Here is a 25932-nt window from a genome sequence, read left to right as displayed (position 1 = left end):
CAGTCTTGTTTTCAGCAGTACATCTCCGTGGTCTTAAAATGGTCCTCACAAATCACAGATACTAATGTAAATTTCTTCGGAAACCTGACCAGACCCCATTGTGCCCACAGGGGACACAGCACATCATAGTTATGCCAAAAATATTCTGTAGGTATGGGGTGGGCGTTAGCCCTAGACAGTCCTATGTAGGTGTGGAGTAGTAGGGGAAGTGGCGAGATAGTGGGGGTGGGCAAACACTGATCTTCAGCCCAGACAACGAGGAAAGTGGCCCAGAGACCCAAAGAGAGAGTACGTCACCTGGAGGCTCATGTTAAACCCAAAGCATTCCCAGTTCTACACAGGGTGTGAATCAAAGAGGGAATTTTAAAGTTTTGAAAAGGATTTTAAGAGCTGGAAATTCCCACAGACTTTGACTACAACAGTAATTTGTGGGGTTTTTTTCCCTTCTGGTTTGGTGGATCATTGGAAAACAATAAGTAATTTGTGTTTTAACAGTTTTCTACTTGGGTGGCTTTTTTTTTACCCTATTTTGTGGTACTTGCCACCATTTTTTACTTTTACCATTAATAATGTATAGTGCAGAGGATTACTGAAGCATTATTTATAGCATGATGATGGTGTTGGGGTGGTGGAATGAACAGCCTGGGTTTGATGAGGTTGCTGTTTGTCCTATGAGAGGGTGCTGGATAGTGTTAACCTTTTCATGCCCACACCCTTTTCAAGGGCCAGACTGGGGATAACGAGGCGACTCTTGCAATTTAAGGCCGTACATTTTTTATTTTTAGTTTTTAGTTTTTATGCTCACGTGCAGTCGGGCATATCCAGACGCATACTGCAGCACTTGAAGTCGCAGGCCATTTGTCTAACGTACCCAATGGCTAGACTGGGCCTGTCCAAGTCACAGACTGGCACAGAAGTTGTGATAGAAGGATCTTCGTTACGGAGCAGTAGACTACTGATGTATAATTGTAGCTTAAAATGTACTGTGAATTTGTAAAATAAAAGAACCCGATTAAAGAGAGTAAGTGTGGTTATGGATGCTAAACAACAGAGATGTCCATTGTGATTCCTTGAGTCAGTATAGAAGAAGTAAACCTACTTCACGTAAAATTAAAAATGTGATTTCCTTTGAAATAAAATGCATTTACAGATATCAACCTTGGGAATTGCCAAGTTGAATTACTGTTTTATGGCAACTCTCAGTATATACTGTATGAATGGTGGCACACTCATATCTTTCACCAAATACTATCTTTAATTGGTTCCTCACAGAGGCGTATATAGGGTATGGCAGCCATGGCACGTGCCATGGGCGCCATCTCAAGGGGGGCGCCGGTGAGCGGCTTTTAAATGCCGCTCACCGGCATTTTTTATTTTTTTTTTATGCGGAGGAGAGAGAGGGGCGCCTAGCAACTGCTCGCCGCCCCTCATTCTCCTCCACGAGCCCTCTACCCCCATCCCGGTGCCGGCATTTCATGCAGAGCGCCGCAATATCCCGGCATATTGCGGCGCTCTGCATGAAATGCCGGCACCAGCGAGCGGCTTTTAAACACTGATGCGGAGGAGATAGAGGGGCGCCTAGCAACCGCTCGGCGCCCCTCGTTCTCCCCCGCATCAAAAAAAAGAAGACAGCGTTTAAAAGCCGCTCGCTGGTGCCCGCTGCTTCACTGCTGGGTGCCGAAATATGACGTCATATTACGGCGCTCAGCAGTGAAGCAGCGGGCACCAGCGAGCGGTGCAGGAAGACAGCAACATCGTGCTCCCGTCGCTGGACTTCAAGGTGAGAGGGGGGGGTTAAAAAGTGATAAGGAAGGGAGGGAGGGGGTTAAAAAGTGATAAGGAAGGGAGGGGGTTAAAAAGTGATAAGGAAGGGAGGGGGTTAAAAAGTGATAAGGGAGGGAGGGAGTTAAAAAGTGATAAGGAAGGAAGGGAGGGGGTGGGTTAAAAAGTGACGAGGGAGGGAGGGGCTTAAAAAGTGAAAAGGGAGGGGGGTAGATATAAGTAAAGAGTGTGCATTAATGTGTGGATGAGTTGTCTGAATGAGGGCGAGCATGAGTTAATATGTGAATGTATTGTCTGAATGAGGGAGAGCATGAGTTAATGTGTGGATGAATTGTCTGAATGAGGGAGAGCATGAGTTAATGTGTGGATGCATTGAGTGAATGAGGGAGTGCATGAGTTAATGTGTGGATGAGTTCTCTGAATTAAAGTGTGAATTAGTGAGTGACTGTAAAAGTGTTTGTGTATCATAGATGTATAATTGTGGAAGGGCAAAGATGGCACTAGCAGGAGGTTTGAGCCTTGGGGACCGAGATGGCACAGGCAGGGTGTATATGGGACAAAGATGGCACTGGCCGGACTGTTTGGGGACAAAGTTGACTTGTGGTGGGCTATTTGGGGACAAAGATGGCAAATCTTATGTGTGTAATCTGGGTGCTGGCCAGGTTCTATGTGGGCAGTGTGGACGCCAGGGCTGGCTTTGCGGTGTGCAACCTGTGATCTATGCCTGTAATTTAGGGGGTTTTAAATATACCTTTAATGCTGTGTTTTTATGTGAATTCCAATTGATCTTTACCTGCAAAGCTGGGTTTTTGTGTTATTCTGTAGATCCATATCTGCTATGCTATGTTTCCATACATTATTTATGTGTACCTGCAAATACAGGGTTAATATGTCTTATTCAGTTGATCTATACCTGCGATGCTACGTTTCATATATTTTTATTGTATACCTGCAAATACAGGACTTGTATGTCTGATTCTGTTTATTTGATATATACCTTCAGTGCTGAGATCACAAGTGAATTTCAATTGATCTGGGTTTGCGTGTTGATCTATACCCGCTATCGGCAGCAGGGACTAATATATATATATATATATATATATATATATATATATATATATATATATATATATATATATATATATATATATATATAGGCAGCAGGGGCTAGTAAATGGGTTTTTATTTGGACAGGGGCGCAATTTCAGTGCTTGCCATAGGCGCTATTTTCAGTAGATACGCCTCTGGTTCCTCATTGGTTTCACAATGCCATAAAAAAAAAAGTCCACAAAGACTGAGAGGTTGAAATACTGCTTGTCTGTTGCAAGGAGCCAAACTAAGAGACATTTTTGTTTGATATGTCTTGTTGTTGCTTTCTTTGTGAATTTAACTCGTATTATCACTTTCTTGATATATTGAGTTCTTCCTTTATATATTCTTCACTGTATAACTTTTTTAGGGAGTTCTGTGGTGGCTAACATACACGACCAGTTCACTGCATACAATGGATGATGTAGCCATTAACATCATGTGCACCTTTATAATGACCATGGGGTCTGTTCAATAAAAAGTTGACTTAAGTAGTAATTCAGTTGATATGACTTATATTTTATGGTCTTGCATGCCACAAGTTGCAACGCAAATTGTAGACTCATTTATATACATGAGTTCCTTTAAATACAATAATACTAAAAGGTCTCGTGACTTTAACAGAGGAAAGGGTTCAGGAATGCAAAATAATATGACTCAAGAAAAGAATGATGTAAACATCACAAACAACAAATATATATATATATATATATATATATTTATATACTTATTATGTTTATTAATTATAATAATACAAATAGCATATGTTTATTAAAAAGGGAAATCATATAATAGTAGTAATATATAGGATATAGTCCACTATAAACAAATGTCCACCAAAAAAGTAAATTAGTAGCATTTGCTTGCATTCAAAAAAGTATACAATACATGTAAATATTTTTTATTTCTCTCTGCAAAAAGCCAAATGTTACTTCAAAAGTACAAAAACTATATTCTTGAGCAGGTGGAAATACTAGAGTTTGAAGTCGTAAGGGTAAAATAGGTATGATTTGTCAATGTGGCGCACAACAGTTCAAAATCAAAGCTTCATAGGAAGCCTTGTTTAGGTTTGCTAAGCACACGCAACAATGTAAACAATGTAAGGTTTTTCAACCAGAATTTAATAATGTTTGAGGCTGTGCTTGCAAATGATCCCATCTTTAGCACACACGTCAAGAAAGGTGCTTCTACGCGCACCTCTACAATCAAGTAGGGAGAGTATTCACTGAAATGCTGACAAATATATCCCAAAATATCTTGCCATTTGGAAACAAATGTAGATCAGCAGATGTATTAGAATGAAAAAATGGTCGGGATAAGCCAACCATACATATAACAGAAAATGGTCATATAGAAACAATTGTCGGAGAGAATGTAGTGATGGACACTGCTAGCTTTAATCTTTTACATTGCTCTTCACTGTGTGAACTGAAAATGACAAGTAATAAGTACATACCCTTAAACCCTGACATATGAGAGCTGTCAGTATGATCTATATTCTGAAGGGTCCTTCTCATTGAGACTCTATGCACTATACATAGACATTTGTTTTAAAGTATATATATCTAATAATACAAATTCCCTGTGTGTCTTCGTAGAAAAGTGTATGTATGGATTTCTTCCTGGGAATGATAACCAGTTGTTATATAGGGAAATTCTGGCTTTACCATAGGAGACCCAGCTGATAATACCTTTAGGTCCTCTAATTAAATAGAAAGAATCAGCCCTACAGCCCCATGGGGCTGGCTAATAAGTACACAGCAAGTAGTTAGTAAAAAAAGGAAAATGAAACATTGGAAGCAGTATGCCTAAAATCATTTTTATAACTACCGATACTGTGTCATTTTTGCGTGTCAATCACCATAATTGTTTCTTAATATTTGGATTAACCATTTAGGTGCCGGCCACAAGTGGGATATGTGGTTGGCACACTGGGCCCCAGAAGCCAACCATGTATCCCCTCTCTGTTATCACTAATAACGATCAAGCAAAGAAAAGTTTCTGCAGCAAAGTGGGTTGGTTGAGCAGTCTTGGTTGAGGGATGAGAGAGTGATCACAACTGTCGTTTTAGAAAGTGGATGCTGTAGTGGGTGGCCAATAGCTGGATATGCAGCACGCTATGTTAGCATAAAAATGTAGCATGTGGCCATCCATATCCAGCCAGCAGCCGCACATAAAGTAGTAGATGTTTTGCACTTTCTGCGTTATTTGTCCATCTTTTTATGTTGAGTGTAATTAACAGGTGGTTAGTCGTGGATAAAGAGTAAATATTTTTTTTTCTACCTATACAAAAGAACAAAAATTAAAATGTGGTCTGTTTCCCAAGTTACATGCACATCCTTGTCATATATCATATTAACTCAGCAAGGAAGAGGACAAATAATAGGAATAGGTGTAATACCACATGTCGCCACTAAAGGTCGCTAAAGGCGAGTGAAAGCTCATTTATAGCATTGGTGACATGATCTTTGATCCTTAACATTAAGCTTTGGTCTGCGTGTGATTATGGCTATAATGGGTCCCCTTTCGAGCATTATCACTGTTTGCTCCCCATTTCTTATAATTTATTGTTTTAAAATCCAGACAAACTGCGATCCGGGCGAATGTTTGCTTTGGGCAGGGAGTGGTGGTAAACACAGTTTAAGCAAACAGCAAAATTCAAACAATCTCAGATTTCTGCATCACTCTAATGCCACCGACTTGTGGAAATCACTATTTCAACCATCCTCCAAAGTGACAAGGTCTCTAAGCAAGAAGCATTCTTGAACAAGCTAATCATTAGCAGCAAGTGGCTAGTAGTCAGGCTAACATAATTACATTTTCGTAGATTTTTGGAAGGGTGGTCTTTAGGAAGACCTGGAAAGGTCCTTTATCAGAGAAAAAAACCCTTTTAATGCCATGAAGTGTGCAACGGGCGTTGCTTTCCTCTCTGGCTCTTGAAGGGTTAATACGAATTAATGGAAACCTACAATATTCCGGTTTAAGACGATCAGAAAGCTAAATTCCTGGTAAAGCCACAGAGAATAACAATACTAATGGAAGAAGGAAAGGGGAAGTGATTAATAAGGTTTTCCTGTAGATGGGATAGGGTGGTCGGGAAAGAAAAGGCAATGGATCTTTGCTGTGGATCGCTAATTAAAGATTGTGAAGCCACAAGGGACAGATCTCACGTCTACTGCAGGAGGACACAAAGACGTGACTGCGCTGGAAACCCGCTTCAAGATCTCACAGGCTTCAGCACCACCACACTCTCTCACTAACTAGTTCACTTTCTTTGTTTCCACCCACACTGAATTCAATATTACCACATCTAGCCACCTCATGGACATCCTAAACTATATATAAGAGGCATAGCTGGGGCTGGTATGGTTTATACTGGCTGAGAGAGCTGCAGGACACTTGCTAACTAGTCTCCAGCTATCTGCAAGAAGTGGACACTTTAATTAGGACCTTAATACACCAAAGGATACAAAGAAAAGGGATCTCATAACCTTCAGGAACTCCACATACAAGGTAACATGAGTGAGCAGTATGCTTGGTGCATGCAAGTTGTGCCCTTCCTAGTTTAGTAGACTACAGGTGTCTTTTGTCACTTGTGTGACTTTGAATAGAATGAAATGCATGTTCTATGTATGTGAAAGTTTACTCAGGTTCCTACAGAATGAAATGTGTGTGGCTGCTGGAGAAGTGTATAAAGCTGTGAGTGCCCACATCCTTCTTGAAAGGCATGCTGTAAAGGAGGCTGATCATGCTTACCAAGTTCAGTCTGGAGAAGCAGACGGCTCACCCTAGTCCTGAAAGCATGCCTGTCTATAGAGGCAGCTATCGGAATTCTAATACACATATACTTTGTATCTCTTTTAATTCCTCATCTCAAGAAATACAGTTCAAAACTGGATAGACACAGCTAACCTGCTTCACACAAAAATGAGAGATCTCAGGTTCCCTGCTCTGCTGGCTTTGGCACTTTTGATGCTGTCTTCTGGATACTGCAAAGAGAGGACTGATTCCAGTACCCTCAGTGACAAAAACCTTCTGAATTTCATCATGAAAATCATTAAAGACTTAAAAAAGCATAATGTGGAGGAGGAGAATGGAGTGCAGCACATGCCTAAGGAAGAAGATTATAGCATTGATTACAAAGACGATCCAGACTATGGATTTTACCAGGAGCAGAGAGTTGGTGAGCAGTTCAAGTTTACTTTTTTAATTATTTCCTTATTAAAATGTATATAAATTATAAAGGTCCTATACGGAGTGTTATACTGTCTTGGGTGCGTGCATGGGATTGTCCTCTGCAGATAAATTTCATTCTATACATAATTACACCTGAATGTAGGTAAGATCTTTTAAGATGTTGGAAGAGCTTTTTTTCTAGAAAGTTAATTACTTTTTTTTAGTTTTTGCATGGTCAGCTCACTCTGTTTTATTACAAGGGATCTACTCATGGTATTGTTACTGAACCAGATGATATGTGTGACAGTGATCTGGGTTTAACCCATTCAGTACCAAGGGGAGCACAAAGCATTACCTTGTTGTGACTTAAAAAGGGAAATAGTCTGAGATTGACACCTGACTTAAAGTTTGCAGATCACTCCTTGCTAAAATTTTGAAATTGCACATGATTGAGGAGGGGGGTACTCTATGCACTCTTTTTAGAAATTTCCAATTTTAGCTTCCCTATGGTATTCTTCTTAATGTAGCCTAGAAGTGTTATTTTACTGTTGGCACCAGCAAGGGCAATAATATCAGGGTCATGCACATTCAGATAAAATAAGCATTAATCTTAATGTTTTCCAAAAATATACATTCTGAAGCAAGGGAACCTTCCCATATTCCCACATTTATATATGTATGAATGTAGGTTGTTATGGTGATTATAAAACACTACAATATGCCTTCTAATATTGTATATAGGTAATACAGTCATATTTCAATAAGGGAGGTGCAGTGACACACTTAAGTATTGTGTAAGCTGGTGCTGGGGGCTGTGTATTTCTGGACAGGTTATTGTGATTACATGCTGAATCCTGCATGTGAGGAACATCTTTTTGTATGTTATCTCTTCTCCAATAAAGAAAGTATTGTTAAGTCACAAGTATAAGGCAGGAATACTATGTTTCTAAGATTCAGGTTACTGTGGACTGTATAGAATATAGTCGACACAGGCTGTAGAAGCAATTTATTATCATAGTTAACACTTTGAGGGCCACTTGGATGAATAGTGAACTTTTCCTCGTTCCTCGGCAACACAAAAGATAATTATTGATGCCATAACTTATTAGTACAATTTTTATGTTTAGAAGCTGTTACTAATGTGAAGTACCACCTTCCAATACAATTATTCAATTTGTGTTGGAGAAATGGTTAGAAACACAGAATTTGACAGCAGATATTACCCATTTGGCCCATCTAGTCTGCCCATTTTTCCTGATGTAAAGTCTCAGACCTCAATCAGTCATTGGTTTTGCCTTAGATACAGGTTTATCATAGCTATACTTCCCAACACTTTAGTACCTTATGGTACACATACAATTGTTGGAAATACAGTACAAAAAGTAAGTAGTTATTTTGGAACTTAATAGTGTGTATAAGATTGAGTCTAGTTTCTTTGTTATAGCTTTACTGTTTCTGTTGACAGATGTGCTTTCATTGATTAATTTTCCTAGAACACATTTTGGATTTAACAAAGACCGACAACGCACATCACTTATGCCACTATGTGAAATGTATAGGGCAGACTGTGGATCTTATTCCTAGGAAAGTCTGTGAGAAGTAATTTTATGAACAAAGAGAAGAGTTTTCTTTGAATTATGAGATGCCATGTTCTAAAGCAGAAATGTGGTAGACCCAATATTAATATCCAGAAACACTAGACTTACAACTAAGACATAGCATTCCAGCTGAGGTACGCCTTGAGAATTAATTACTATTTGCAGCATAGTAAAATCAAGTAAAATCTTGTTGATATATTATGAGACATATTTCACACAATGTCAAGGTTCAGGGTTATAGGTGATAAATATGTTCATTTTAGAGTTAGGGGCAGCTCTATGATTTTATGTATCTAAGCAAAGTGACTTAGAGGCAAAAAAGTGATAATTTAATGAAAAAGATAGTTAGTTGTAGTCAAATAATTGTAATTTGTCTCATCCTTCCTGCAACTTCTGGAAGGATCTATTAAGAAGTTGCTTAATTTGCAACTCAATTTCTTCTTCAAGGGTGGAAAACTGCATTTGAGGAGCTGCTCAGTCACTGACTTTCAGAATGCTGACAAAGTCCAGACTTGGTCAGGTTTCTCTCTCAGTATGTACCTGTAATATTACAATTTTCCAGATTAGCTGGATAATAAATGTTACCTTTATTATACCAATAAATTAATTATTAGCCCATTATTTTTGACAATGAATGTGAAGTTCACAATATCCGCTGCTGTATTTGAAAATGGACTTGTTCTTGGTGCAGAGCCTGGCTTGAAGAATAAAATGACTCACCACGCCAACTTTCCATGAACACAGGACCATGGGAAAAGGATGGCGGATTATAGATGACCCATCAACATAAATCACAAGCTGCAGCTCTTTATTAGAGAATAATAATAATGCACTAACATTCGCAACAAAAAATTGGGAGGTGAATTTCAAAGTTCATCAACACATTATAAATACAACATTAACAACTTCATAAAAATATATTTAGTGCCATGCCAGCCAGTATCTAGCCAATACTGATTCATTCACCCAGAACCACTCATAAGACACATGGTCACGCATTTAGACCGGAAGAATGGAGATTTAGTCTAAGGCAGAGGGTTTTTTACAGTAAGGACAATAAGGATGTGAAATTCTCTGCCTGCAGAGGTAATTTTATCAGAGTCTGTACAGACGTTTAAACAGCAACTGGATGAATACTTGGAAAAATATAATATTCGGGGATATAATCTTTAATTATGGGGAAACGGCTCTTAGATCCAAGGAGAAATCTGACTGCCATTTTGGGGTCAAGAAGGAATTTTTTCCCTGGTTAGTGCAAAATTGGAACGAGCCAAACTGGGGGGTTTTGCCTTCTTTTGGATCAACAGCAAAAAATTAACAGATATAGGAAAGGCTGAACTTGATGGACATATGTCTTTTTTCAGCCTATATAACTATGTAACTAGGTAACCTCCCACCCCTCAATAAAACTCAGAGCTTAAATTTGCTGTGGCAAATAACAGAGTGGGAGTCCACGTGAGATGAGCCCTAGTCAAGCTGCACTGAGCTCTGTGCCAGGAAGCCAGGGTTTATATAGACTTCCCATCCTGCGATTTGCTCATAATATGACCCCGCGAAGGCAGGAAGCCAATAGAAAGCTGCCTTGCCACTCTTTAGTTGTGATTGAGGTATGCCTGCTTCATGTTCCCATGTCCACTGTATTCTGAGTGTAATTTGTATAAGGATTGCACATGATCTTCATGGTTCAGCCAGTTCCCAACCACACTTGTCCCACTGACTCAACCATGCATCAGCTTGCCCACCAAAACACATATTTAGTCTGTCTTTATATGTGAAATATGGTTGTCTTTTTTGCCCTAGCTGCCACAAAACAGCAATCGGAAACAGTGAAAGTGAAAAAGGGTCTCTAAGGATATGCAACTGGGTTTCAGTTTGGTGTGTATTTGTTACTAACACCTACTTCAGAATTACATTCAACACATAGCTGCGCTATTAATACAGCTCTAACCACTACTTATTTTTATTTGGTGGCTTATCACATGGGGGGTGACATCATGTTGGGGACTGTGCCTTCTAAGTCCCTATGTATCACGAACAGTATCCAATATCTCTCACACTACAGCTAATATAGGGAAAATAAATGAATGATATAGTATTGTCACAGTCACCCCACCTTACCACGTGGCATACTAGCTTCTTAGCTACCTATGTGGCTCAACCTGTCCTGGCTGCCATTATAAGGCACTTGGTAGTAAAATGTATCCATCAACAACGTCGACGCATGGGCTTATATCTTTTGTGTTGTACCAAAATCATCTTATAGCTTCTTTCTTCTAAGCCAGACCCTCTGTATATATTCCAAACAGAGATGGTGTGTGTTTTTCTAAAATAAACACATTTAAATTCTTTTTTAATCCAGACATGGTACCAGTTCTATTCATCCTACTTGCAGGCATGTGTGAGTGCTGTAAACATATAGAGAATAGGGTGTATTTATATAAATCATGATAGCGCAAGCTAAGCTTAACAGTTTGGATGCCTGTATTTCCCTTTATTGTGTACTTTGGCAGAAAAGCTTTAACATTGCACTATGGATTGTCAATCAAAGGTTCACGTCTTCACTTGTGCTTTCAACACTTTCTAGACATTTGCAAACCATGCACTTAATTTGTGTGCTTTTTCCATACAGAAATAGTTCCAAGAGACCTTCGGATGAAAGAAAAGTTTTTAAAACATTTAACAGGTAATACCGTATGCTTTTTTTCATTTTTAATTCATTTAAAGTTAGTTGGCCATCTTCCATTATTATAAAATTATATTAAATGTGTTTGTTTGGTTTAGGTCGTCTTTCCTTCACCAGCCCCAACTGTAATAAACTCTTCCGTAGAGTTTACAACACAACCAGAGACTGCACCACCCCTACACGTATGTATGTTTAAATTAATTATTTGCAGATGGAAAGCAAAACAATGTACAATTGAAGCTATTGTTGACATCTTGTTTACCGGAACAAATATTTAAACCAGCCTCAAGTAGTTTAATTTCATTTTGTATTACAAAGTATTTTGGCATGATATTTTGTGTTAGCTCTTTTTAACTGATAATTTTGGAATATGAACATGGAATCTAAATGTAGATGATGATTTCTACCTTCCAAGACATGAATGATGCATCACTAATAATGGCTTTATTGACCATGTTATGAGTTCTAGTTAGTTGGTTGCTATCTTGGCCAAAAGGACATGATGATTTAGTAGATATACTAATGAATAATACGTACTCAACTGGGCTCTTCCAAGTCTTAGACTTTTTGCAGAACTTGGTAAGTTCTTTTCTCAAACTTGATAAGGCCGGCTAAGTTTGGCTAAACTTAGCAGCAGCTCTGCAACCTCTTCTCAAACATTTCTAGTTGCGTTGCTGTATTCAGATCAGCTCTTTCAATGTCCACGTTAGTACCGTACCAAAAAAAAAAGATTTGAGATTAATTTACTGATAACGAACAGTTGCTCAATAGGCTGTCCTACTGCGCATCCTCACTTGGGAACATCTCAAAACATTCTGCCACATTCTTCCACAAAACTGAAATGTGAGGCAGATTTTCTCTCCACAAGGAAACCAACGATCCCAGATGCAGGTTTTGTCCTTTATGGGCCTCGCCATTGGGGTCTGGTGGATATCCCTCTAAGCACAAGAGAGCAAGGAGGTCCACATCTTGACTCGCCTATCCACTTTGAGTGGTCCCCAACTGATCCCCGAAGGGAAAATCACCATACAAAAATGTTCTTTCTGTCTATCTCTCCACCACTCAAGACCTCCACCACTTTATGATGCAGTAAAAGGAAGAACAAAAATTATTTTATTCATTAAACTGTAATAAAAAGAACTAACTGAGAAAGTAAGCACTGATAATTCTGGTATTCTATTTAAGGAGAAAAAAATGCAAATTAAAAGCCTTTTAATTGAAACCGTCATCCAGGAAATTATACACTCTGATAATATTTAACTCTGGACACAATTAAAGTTTTAGGAAGATGTTTGTTGCATTGATCTGAATAACACAGTTAGCCTGGAATTTTAACTGAGATGAAACTGAAGTCATTTTTGTTTTCAGAACACCACATCTAATGATAGGAAGTAACTTGTTTACAACAATTATACATTCGTAATGCAGTTGAGTATTTGAGTGTAAGCGTCAATTAAAGATCATGTAGTATCTAACATCTGACAAAGGTGGCCTACTTAAAAAAGAATACTAAACTAAAGCTTTTAATTAAAGGAAAAAGTAAAGTTTTTAATTAAAGGAAAATCAAACTGTGTTTATCTTATATAGAAACTGGTCAATATTTATTTTTCTTTGGTTTTCAATTATTGGGGTAAAAGAAACGTTGTCATTAACACTAGCTTATGTGATCCAGTAATTTGCCATCTATGGAATGAAATCATCAAAGTTTGGGCTTTAATTTATCACTGTAGTGATATTATGTAGCATTTATCGCTTAAAATGTTAAAGTAGAGATTAACACTATAGAGCTCTTCAGAGAATTCTTCTATTCTGGTATTATTAAATTACATAAAATATGTTACATTTTATTAAGAGTCATATAGTGGTTGAGGGAAAAAAGAGCCTGTTTTTTGATTTACGCATCTCACGATTCCATAGTTGTTAACAATCGTATAGATATAAATAATTTGTGCTTCAGCTGATAGCAAACTCTGGCACCATTCCCGTACCAAACCAATCTATTCGGTAGCATACATCAGTGAGGCTCCAAAACCACTTTAAAGTTGGACACTTTGCAACTGCTTATTAACCTACAACAGATGTGTCTTACATGTGCTATAATACAACCTATGTCTTGGAAGTGTATCAATGTGACGATGTGTGCTAATTACAATACCCAACATATAGAAGATACTATTGAAATAACCTTATTTTATGTTAAATAAATGTTTATACCCGGAAACTTCCCAGGGTAGGGTAAGCTAGCTGGAGCCCTCTCTCTTCTGTGGAGGGGCAGGCTTAGTCATGCATGGGGATAGGAACTCTTTATTTGGGAAAGCACATAGGTACACATCAAAGGGAACAATCAAACAGACAGATAAGGATTCAGATTGGGCATTAAGAAAAACTAACTAATGGACAGCAAATATTCATACAAGACACCCAAAGAACAGAGATTATTTTAATAAAAAATACCCAGGGTGTATTAACACCCAACCTGAGGGGCTAGTGTAAGACTGCCACTGGGGAATGCGCCTGCTTTCAATATTGATGAATGAGATGGGTGTGAGATCTATGCTATGAGGAACACGAGAGAAGTGCCTTTTCTCACCATGTTATGGCAATCGCACAGGCTGCCTGGCTTAATCTTTATATTATGCTGTCACCTAATGCCAGTCCCAAGGATGCCCTTCCCCAACTGAACATACTCTGATTACTCCAATACTGTCACATATACCATGCTTTCTATATAGAGTAACTGATATTACTGTACCTTTCTCCTTCTTAAAGTATATATTTCCATTCTGCACTTTGTATTACCACTTAAAATTTAATTTAGAGTTTAATATTCTGCACACCGAGTAGCGCAGAGCAGACAGAGTATTACAGTCCTAGTGTGACACGCTTGGCTATCAGCCATTAGGCAAGTCAGGACCGTTTCTAGACTTCCAGCACTAGAGATCAAGAATACCACCCTTTTCTCATATGTGGAGTATCAAACACCTACTTCTGTAGGGATGATGAGGTCACAAACACTATATAATAATAATAACAATAGCAAAGATACAAAGGAATCTTTAACAAATCATTTGCGTAGTCACGTCATTCACTTAGTGGTTTGTTTATTTACTATTTGTTATTCTTTATCGTTAAAGTCATCGGTATTTTAATTTTCATTATTGCTGGCATGACATGTAAAGAACAGAAACGTTTGCCAAAATCCATGTTTCATAAAGAAATGAATGACATAAGGGTATAGTACGTAGCTGTACCTCCTGGCGGTAAATGCTCAGATAAACTGGTCTGAGCCCTGCATAATTGCCCAGATTTCAAGAACATGGAAACTGTACTGACTGACATGCTCTAAGGTGTGTAACTAGATACCCAGTTTTACAATGAGCCTTTTGCTTATCAGTGGTGAATGAAATAATGTTAGTGGATCCTTCACTTTTGCCGAATACCACATTTTACTGTTCTCTACATTAAATAAACTCATATGATAGGCTTACAAAGTAAAATAAATAATATATATATATAATATTTATATAATAAATAAATAATATATATACTTATTAAAATACATCTTATATGTATATGATGGAAAATGTATCTTCATTGTCTCATTATCTGCATGTTTTGTTTCTGTACATTAAGTTATCTCTGCCCTATTGATAAGTTCCTAAGGAGAACGATAACATCTTCAGGACATAATGGTGGCTGGGCCATAGGTTGCTGCCAATCTCAGCTTCCCCGAGGAAGCTATATTATGTTGATTACTAAAAAGCACACACTATAGGTAGTTTCAATAAGTTCTGCTTTCAAGTTTTATTTTCTGAGGAAAAATTGTCTGGTGTCTGTAGATGAGTGTGTAATGCTTCTACTACCCCCTTTATTTTAAGTGGAAGGGTTTCACCTTTACCCACCATAACTTTTGTTATTGGTATTTCTCGTGCTACTCCAAGCCTCAAGTATTAATCAATAGCCCAACCTAATGCTGACGAGTCCCATTAAGGACGAAACAGCTGTCCATGAGTGGTGATCTGGCTACTGCACCTCATACTCGAGTTTTGTCTAAAGGCTGTCTTGTACAGCGGGCAATTACTTTCAAGGGATCCATGTATAAAGTGGATGTAGAGGCAAAAGGTGATAATTGTTAGCCTTATTTGCATGTGCCTACCCAGAATCCCTTGTGGTTGTGGCAGCACCATGAGATTTCTGAGGGATGAACGGGCCTTCTGGCTTGTCTGGTGTCTGTAGTTGAGTGTGTAATAATGCTTCTACTACCCCCTTAATTTTAAGTGGAAGGGTTTTCCATCACCTTTACCCACCATAACTTTAGTTATTGGTATTTCTCGTGCTTCCCCAAGCCTCAAGTTTTATTTCCACTCTGATCACTGTGATCCTGTTTTTCTCATATCAGATTACAAAAGATGTGCCAGACTCCTTAACAGATTGGCAATCAGCCCCTCATGCATGGACGGATAACACAGTATGGTAAGTCTTTATTATAATTATTATTATTATTATACTTGTGTAAGAGGGCTTGATTGTATGTCAACTAATATTTTCAATCTTAATAAAAAATTATTTAAATTCTTTAAATTTTTTAATAAAGTTTTGCGCCAGTTGGGTATAGAAATTGTCCTGAAATAATTAGAGAGGTTGCATCACACTAATATTTAAGGTGGTAGGTGCATTTTAATGGTCACACTTTTTCATGATCACACTACTAACTGCTATGCTCCAAAAATATAAAATAAGACAGAGAAGACTACTATTTCTCTCTTAGTTTATATCAGCACGGACATATATGAAAAATGGAAATGTGTAACAATATTGCAATAATTCTTATGTTTTGTGTTATATAGACTCACACATTCCATCCAAATGCATTCTTTTCCATCAGATGTTTCTGTATAGTTATATGTCAATAAAGACACTAGATTTAACCTTTGATATTCAATTTTAGAAGCCTTGCTTATGTTGTGCTTTGAAATAAATAGTAATGTGCATCCAGCTGATGATCTTTTCCAATCTAACATATGGCTTCCTTAAGCAAACCCAATAAATCGATGTAACTGAATCATCTAATGTCATTCAAGAAATGAAAAGAGTTATGCAATGTATGTTTTAGGAACACCTACGCTCTTAACTATATGCCATTAACAGCGGTAAATAGTGTATGCTAATGCCCTGATTGATGCTTACTCTATCTGTGATTAGCAGTGCTGGGAGATACACAGCTGGCTCGATAGTTGTCAAGGCATTATTTGTCAATACAGACCACATAAGAAATAACAGTTATACAAATGGACTAAAGTAACTCACCAGGAATATTTTTACGAGCTCCCTCATAATGAAGCATCGGCGTTGTGACCTCACCAAAGATTTAATATAGAACAGCGAATGATTCGTCATATTATGGATTGTATGATTCATTGTATAAAATCAGATAATGCAATAGATGAGATAACGCCAGGAAACTGTGCATTTGTACATTAAGGTGCACTTTATTTTTCATTCCATCCATGGGATTGTATACATTTGTTTGATATAGCTCAGAGAGATTCATAGGTAAACAAGTTATTTTATCAAGTATGGGATTTTTGGAAAAAAAAGAGATTGCTGCATAAATAGGATTTATACGTAACACAGTGCTTGGAATAGGGTTCTTACAAATGGCTTTAATAATATATAACAGGATAAATGTGGAATTGGCATATTCAAAGTATGCACAATACAACTGATCCTATATACCAGGTCATTTGGTATGCCATGTGTACTATCTGAAGAAGATAATCTGACACAGAAGATACATTAACTTTGGTATAAGGTTCAATAGAATGCTGGGAATCATTATTTTTTGTTGCAGCTATATTGGGAGAGATACAGATAATGATCAATTGGAGTGGAAACAGTGGATTGTAAATAAGAACCATTTGGTCCATCTATCCTGGCCATTTGCTGCCCCCTGTAGACCTCAAACCTTAGTGGGTCTTGTGCAATTTTTCTGATAAATTTTTTGTTTCGTCTTTGGTCCATTTGCTTTCGGACAACAAATATTGATTCCTGCCCTTTCGAGTGTGCCCAGAGTTCAAAGGCTCACCGGGAGGCTAGGTTCACGGAGTACAGGACCAAGAAAGAAGACATGGGGAGAAGCGGACGAAGAAGGAAGTAAGAAGAACAAGAAGAATAAAGAGAAGAAGTGGCGCTGCGGTGAAGGAGACAGGGACGTGAAAGCGGTGGGCGGAGAAGATAGAAAATCTTTGAGAAAGAGTGTGAGAGAGTCCCATTTCCGACAAGTGTAAATGAGAGTGAAAAAAACAATGAGATTAGTTTTTGTTAGTTTTGTTGGAGGTCACTCTTCATTTTAGGACATTGTACTAATAGAAGAAATTGCCGACTTTTGTTAAAATTCGTCCGAAACTGAATGCCCAAGGGCTGTTGCTTACAATCTAGTGGGTGGTTGAGGGGAAGTGAGACAATAGGAGAGGACTGTTTGGATGGGGATGAGTTGATCTGGTTCCGATGATGTGTTGAAGCTGTTGATTGTTCAGATGGCTTGATTATGATGATGGTTGGGAGTAATGGGAAGGAATGTTGTAGGCTTAAATATAGGTTTAGACATAGTGCTGTTACAGATTGCTTTACAAAATAACTCCTGTTTTTCCCTTGAGTTAATTTTCACGTGTCTACACCTAATCTTCTTGACTTTACATTAGTAAAAGAACATTGCCAAATTCACTTGTGTGGCTTTTCCTAACTGTGGGAATTCTGTTAAAAGCTATTTTTACCCATCTCTCCTGTTGACAAGAAAACATGCAGGAATTTGAAATGTATACCATTGCTCAAGAAAAAATTCTGCTTTTTCACATTGTTTTTGTGATTTTTTTTTCTTTTTAGTAGGAAATGTTAACATTTTTTCTTGCCTGGTATGCCAATAGTCTGCATGTGCCCAATATTTATGGAGTCCATTGTTGGAGGCTAAATATTAACAGGCTCCTCATGACCACACTTTGTCTAATTCTGGGTATAGGCTCTTCAGTTCTGTTTCATTCAGGAATGTTGTGAAGTGGAAGTTATTACCTGTTTAATGGACTTCCTAAGTATGTTGCTAGGCAACCCCACACCTTCTGCTAATCTGCACTGAAAGCTATTAAAATATTGATATAAAATACCTGGGTTATCTTAACCCCTTTGGTTCATTAGAGGGCTCCCGTATATCGTACACCAAGCGTTTCTAGTCCCATGTCACTAAATCGGTTGAAAACATATTTTCAGGCTACATTATTCATTGGTGTTAAATTATTGAATGTGCTGACATCAAATATGTACGTTGGTTTTTAATATTAAACACATTTATTTTATTAAATGCAATGACTAAGGGTAATTTAATGAAAATTTTAAATCCTGTTACTTATTGGAAATATTTGAACAAGATAAGGAAGGCTACCTAAGTGACATTTATGAGTGCACGGTGACTATAATACATAGATTGTCTACAGCTATTATAATATTTAAACTTAACCTTAGGTCGCACAGTATAATTTAAATTGTATTTCATGAATACATTTGTACTGTTGCACTAGGGAAATGATAAGGCACCATGTTATCAACTTTATAGTGGTCTCTACTGCCCAGTGCTTACGACCAGGCACAAGTAACGTGAATTACATAATGTGTGGTTCAGCCTATTCATAATGTCGTTTGGCTAAACTAGTCCTCAGGTACCCCCAACTGAGCAGGTCTTCAGATGGGTATAAAATTATTGAGGTATTATATCCCAAGATCATGAACTTTTTGTTATGAACTCATTTTTTAACATGTAATCATAGATAATATGGTATGTTGCACTTATCAGGAGAACAATTCTAACTACATTTAAAATCTGCTGTAAATGCATTTTTGGGGAGAAAATTAATCTTTTTGCATGTACCTCGAGATTCCTAAAGCCAACCGTGATAGAATCCCTCCAACATTATGTCAAGCGGTGTTCAGGATAGCCATATCCTCTATACACCGAATGTTTCTACCCTACTTCCTCTCTTTCCTCAAAGCTATGCCCGATAGATGATTGGAACACAAGTTGTTTTCATGTTGTTCATGTTGTTTTAATTGCAATTCCACATGCAGCCACCAGGGAGTCAAGGATAACAAGGGCTTTAGGAAGCAATTAGATGATATCTTGATACTGTATGCATTTCTTTTATGTATTTTTAAGGAATTATTTTATGGGGAAAATGTTTTGAGCAGTACCAGATAGAGATCAATGAGTGTATTGGCTGTTAAATGCTTTTCAGACTGTTTTTATTACTGCCCACGGGCTGGATTAATGTTGCCAGTCCTCTTCTAGTTTCTCTTTTGAAAGCTGCTAGTCTCACCATAGGGCAAAAAGGTTAGCTGCCATTGACCTAACTACTTAACGTAGGTCATAATGGCTTCTTTTAAACACACAGACTGAAAAATAAACAAGATGTATCACATTCCAGTAGTTTCACCCCAAAAAACCTTTACAAAACGTCCAAACATAATTTAATCATGTAGTTTTGAAATGGTTTAAAAAATAACTAAATATGGTTTTAATATAATGCATGGCACATTTTACTGATTTACTGAAAATTCACTGTCAAAATATTTTTGATATATTAAAGAGATTTAATATATATTTTGTCAAAGCAAATGTTTAAGCTGACAATTATATTTAAATAGAAGTGCCAGTATTGATTAGTTTTAATATCAATATTTTGCTTTATATTACCTTACATCAACTCCACAGGTTTGCATTGGGATTTCTCAGTAACACTGATCATTGAATCATGGCGATATAAAGTACAGCGACTCCATATGCTTCCATCACAATATTCCCTCAAGATGGCTAACATACAGACAATAAGAGTCATTCTAATAAGATACATTTTAAAATCAAGTATTTCAAGGGTATCGGTGGTGCTCCTGCAATGCCCACGATGATATTTGTACCATGATCATGTTGTTTTACAAGCTTTTTGGTAAAGATCAGTCCTATTGGAGATTCTGGTTTCTGAGTGCATCAGTCTAATAACTATGTATAAATACATTTAGAGGAATTATATTTTGCCTGAGCTCTCCCGTAACAAATATAAGTATTTTTTTAATAACAATAAGGGTTCTCACAAAAATGTTATAACAACTTTTCTTGTTTAGAAGGGTTTTCACTACATTTATTTTTCCAGAAAAGACAGTCTTCTTTAATCATAATCTGGATCTGATTAATCAAGTTCAAAACGTTTATTTCTATATTTTTTATAGCTACAATATTTCAGAGTCACGGTTTAAGGGTCCAGTCAGTTAGTAAAAACCTATTGCCTCCGAGGTGAGTACCAGGTGAGCTTGGACCACTCACCTCTAAAAAAATATGAATATATTGCAATAGTATTTTTTTATTATTATTATTATTATTATTATTTCTTTATTAATCGAGAAAGTGTTATTTGAAATAACAGTAGCAATGTGCATTACAACATCGATCAGTGTTACAAACCAACATAATCCATAAACTTTAAGGTGGGACAAAAGGAAGTTCTTTCAATTGTAGTTAGTATATATCATGTCAACAAGCATGAACTCAAGAATGAAATCAAAACTAACCCAAATTTTGGTATATTCTCAAATTATAAATTATCAATTATTTCCTAAGATCACACACACTCAGTTTTTATGTTTTTGTTTGTTTTCTTTACTAGATGTGGAAGCAGAACAGAAAATAAGATCCCAAGAACCAAGAAAAGTGCCTTGGAAACCAACAGGGAAATACTTAATACTATGTGTTTCTAGTATATTCCATTGTGAACAAAAAGATTTATTTTTAAACATTTACAGAATACTGTACTTCCATAATTTAACATGCATTTTCTATGTTGTCTGCAAATGGATATTCTGTGTAAGTACGATGTATGTAACTAATATCCACCTTGGGGTCTGATACCGTACGCTGCCAAAATACCCTAGTGGGATCTAGAAATATCAAAGATTTATATTGACTAATTTTTGTGTATTTTCAACACCGGTACTAGTCTAACAAAGTTGTGCATTGGCAACAAAAAGCAGCACTTGGTTTAAACATTTTATTTTCTTATCCAAAATTCAATATAAGAGTATTCTTGGTATCTAATTTCATAATTGCATGATTATTGCCTTGTTCATTGTCTGCGCAAGACAATGTATTTTTATGCAGAGGCCATTATATGAAAAACATGCTGCATATAGTTCACTTTATGTAAAGTATGTTAGAGACATTTGTGATTAAATATATTGAAAATGCAGGTTTGTACAGACATATACAGGCTGATGCCATTAGTTTTATGAACATTACATGTATAAAACATTCCAACCGACATGTGCAATATGTAAATTACTGTAAATAGAACATACATAATAAAGTGTTTAGTATATATATATCTTAAATACTTTTTGTTGATTTATTTTTGTTTTTACTTAAATTTCATTTTCTGTCCATACCATTCATAGTGTCCATGGTAATATACTGTACTATTATCTGTGTCTATTGCTTATCTGTTCTCTTCTGTTCATATACCATATAGTGTCATTGTCCTTCCTTATTACCCCCAATATCCCATTTACTTATATTTCATAATCGGATGACATTTGTGACTCCAAAAAAAAGACCTGTCTACAAATTAGGTAAATACAACCTCAGATGAACAACAACACATGCTATATTTCACCATGTCATGATTTATTCAACATAAATAAAGCCAAAATGGCTTAAATATAAAATATCTTGTAGAACCACCTTTAGCAGCCGTCCGACAGATGGCCTCATATTTGAATCTAGAATACTTTGAGTCAACCGTATACTACTCTGTATACCAATGACTGCAAGGTTCCCAGATCCTGTGGTTGCAAAACAAGCCAAAAATCATCACCCCTCCACTACCGTGCTTTACAGTTGGTATGCGGTGCTTGTGTTGATATGCTGTGTTTGGTTTTCGACAAACATGGCGCCAAACATTTCCACTTTGGTCTTGTCTATCCAACGGACATTGTTCCAGAAGTCTTGCGGTTTGTTTAAATGCAATTTTCAAACCTAAGCCATGCTGCCATGTTCTTTTTAGAAGAAAGAGGTTTTCCTCTTAGAGGCTTCTCTTAGATCATTGCCGATATCTTTTCTCCTTGACATTGTGTTAAAACACACCTAAATGCCACAGACCAGCAAACTGCTAAAACTATGGCTTCTATAGAGGTGGTCACACTTGCTGATGATCACTTAATCAATGACATTTGAATAGCAGCCCCAGTCTGACTGTATGTTTCACTACCATACCAAATGCATTACTTATACCTCACAATCTATGACCTTGTCTACTACAAGAAATCCCTTTCTCATATGCTATACACTTTGACACAAACCATCAACACCATCCCAGTATCCTTTATCATCATACTATCATTATTCTAAACTAACATACCAGTCCCTTTTATAATATCTTGATCACTCATCCCAACTGAATATTCTCTCATTTCTATATAAAGTCAATATGACTTTGACAACCAACCCATTCTCTGTAGGCACACACTTCATATGTTCCATATTTGTCCATCATCCTACCCTAGTTACATTACATATTCAGTCACTACCCTTCATCAACCTTACCTAAATAATGTAAAATAAAAATCAATGGTTCTGCTGTTATCCATGTAACAATTGGAAAACAACTGGGAAAACCCAAGGATATAGGCTATACGGTAAACCTATGAGAGTGCTTTGAGGACATCATTACGGTAGATAATAGTCATTGGCGGAAACTAGAATGAATCTCTCTTGGATCATTTTCAAATAGCACTTTCGGGTTAATATATGTATTCAAGACAAATGCACAGTAATTACGATTATATTACGGTATTTACCCTGAGTAGCATGCTATTTTCTGTATCTAACTCCAGGCCTCAAGTTCCCCTAACATTTCTGGCAGTACCTGGCTAGCTCCCTCATGCCCCAACCCTCCCTAGATGTGCACACACATGCACCCAAAACCCTTTACCTCTGAAACGTGGCTCTTCTCCTGCATACATGAAGTGGAAGCTGCCATGTATGCAGTGTGTGGTCATACTACCAAAAAAAGCAACTGCTGGCTACAGAAGCCTGGGCAGTGCAGCTACTGTTATTTGGCTGGTGTGGGGGGGGGGGGGGTCAGATTATCCATTAGAGCAATGGGTACTGCCGACAGGTTAATGGCCACTAGACATGTTCCTAGTGTGATAATGGATGTTTGGCATGGATAATCTGCTGCTGATTTCCAGGAAAAAGTCTATCGGCTCTTTTGCAAAGGATAGTATTTAATTACGATGGGTAGATCTGCCAGTGACTCAGTGAATGACCATTAGTGATATGTGGACACAATGAAGAACTAAACTGTTGGGGCCACTGAGGACTGGATTTGAAAACCACTGGTCTATATTATAAGTTAGAAACCTTACTGGTTTTGCTCTAAAACAACAGTTCCAGAGCCGTGTTAATGGCTGAGAGTCTAGCATTATCTAATCATCATTGGTTTTCTGGAGAAAAGCTAGAAAAATTAAACCACCAAGAATAATGGGCTCATCCATTGTGGAAACAGCTTATCTTCTTTAATAAAGTCTATAAGGAAATAGTAGTGTGTCATTGAATGTGCTACTAATGTACTTTAAAAGACAGGATATGTGTGCCAAGTAAAAATGAAAAATGCATTTTTTATACCTTTGGCAGTCATACAGTTAACAGCATTGGCACATACACGGTGAAACTAATTGCTCAGTTAAGCAGACAGGGTGTGATATGACTGATAGTAACTGAGCAGCACTTTGAGGTACAATATGTTGTTCTTATTCCAAATTGAGAGAATTGGAAGCAGATCATGAGGGTGTTCATTGCTTCAGGCCCCCACCGGAGAATAGATCACTCTTCCCGAACCTTCACAAGATATCATTCATCTTCCTTTGCAACATGCAGGTGCTAGTCTAATCACGTATTTCAGGAGTAAGGTGTTAAGCATAACTCATTCCTAACTAGAGAGGAGAGTTATGTGACTACTATGTTACAATTACATGAGCTACAGACATCATACATTGTAGCACATGTCTAATAAAAGCTTAAGAGTGACCAGACTTTGGCCATTTTTTCATTATTGTTCATTATTTAGAAAACTGACCTGTCCATTGTAAGAAGAAAAAAAACATGTAATTTCTTGGATGCCGAGTAGTGATCCGCCTAAAATGGGCTATTTACTAAAGGAAAAGTTGGAAGGATAATGCATAATTTTGAGGAGTTAAAATTACACCTCTACTGCAAGCTCTCCTTCTGGTACTCCATTTAATGAGTAAACCCTGGATATTATTGAGCTACATATATACAATGGTGTAGATTTATTGGGTAGCTAAAGGCGCTACTTTACAATGACAAGTAAAAAAATAAATAAATCACAGATTAGATAGGGACTCCTTGATGAAAGAGACAGTGATCTCTTTCTTGTAGAAAGTCTGCAGGTGGCAGTAATAAAATAACAGATTCTCTGCCAGTTTAATGTCCCAAACGTTGCTTTGTCTAACGGGTAATCCGCCATTGATTTGTGGGGTAAAGTCTGCTTCCACAAGATAGTATTTAATGACTGCAGGTAGATCTACCAGTGAACATTTAGGGTAGTGAAGCATAAGCCTTTCCGAGAAGCCGAACTGAAGAAAGCCCAAGATCTGATTAACAGAGATAAGGAAGGCCCTCAAAATCTCCCAAATGTTGTTCCTGCTTTGGGGTATAGTGTCCACCACCTCCCAGGACTGCCTTCTCTTCAACAGGATCTCCCTTTCAGGAGCCAAACTAAGAGTCTCAGGGTCATTAAGGTCTAAAGTATAAATGTGATCCACCAGCAACCAAAACACATGCTTTTGGTACCAAATCTGCTAGGGGCAGACTAGACACACCAAAAGTATCAAAACTTTGGGGTTCTTGATTACCCATGTGATTAAGGGCAAAGGAAGGAAAACATAGGCCATACTTAAGGGAATGCATCTGACCGTTTGCCAGCAGCAGAAGACACACAACACACATCCATGATCTCAGACCGAGTTATTTTTGACAGAGCCTACTCTGTTGTGTAACAAACAATTATTGTAGTTAAATAACTTTGAAACCACGGGTTACCCATCTTCAAGATTACTATTTACAATACTATTTAAATTTTTTTTTAACACTAAACCATACATAGCATGATGTATACAGAAGGGTGTTATTATATTTTACTGATAACTAGCATGTATGCCTTTTTTAAATGACATTCTTTTCTTCTCGCTTCTCTCTTTTCCCTCTTACGTACGTTTACACACTTTGTGATATATATATATATTTCAATCACACATACACACACACACACACACATATATATATACACACAAACTCTTCTTTCTCTCTCCTTTGTCCTTATTTTAAGCCCCGCACAGTGTGAACAATTCCCACACTGAGAAGCTATTATAAGTATTAGATTTGCACAAGCAGATAACACAGCAGCATTATAATTGACAATATGCTAAATGGACAATAACTAACATATGTTAAGACATTGTGGTACAGAAAGAAGACGGTCCAGCCCTTGCAAG

At 37.3% G+C, this 25932-nt stretch overlaps 1 protein-coding gene across 1 annotated transcript; it reads left to right on the top strand.

The window, feature by feature from the left end:
* The first annotated feature begins 6798 nt into the window (after nucleotides 1-6798).
* LOC149278225 (ALK and LTK ligand 2-like) lies at nucleotides 6799-15792 on the top strand. Its single transcript, XM_089502171.1, has 4 exons — nucleotides 6799-7054; nucleotides 11275-11328; nucleotides 11427-11510; nucleotides 15728-15792. The coding sequence occupies exons 1-4, from the start codon at nucleotides 6799-6801 to the stop codon at nucleotides 15790-15792; spliced, it is 459 nt and encodes a 152-aa protein (XP_089358297.1).
* Nucleotides 15793-25932: the final 10140 nt, after the last annotated feature.

The sequence above is a fragment of the Sceloporus occidentalis genome, unplaced genomic scaffold (assembly GCF_023333645.1).
Source record: "Sceloporus occidentalis isolate IW3139 unplaced genomic scaffold, rSceOcc1.0.p SCAF_197, whole genome shotgun sequence".
Lineage (NCBI taxonomy): Eukaryota > Metazoa > Chordata > Lepidosauria > Squamata > Phrynosomatidae > Sceloporus > Sceloporus occidentalis.
Note: the sequence above shows the minus strand (reverse complement) of the source record. Positions and strands in the feature narration are given on the sequence as shown.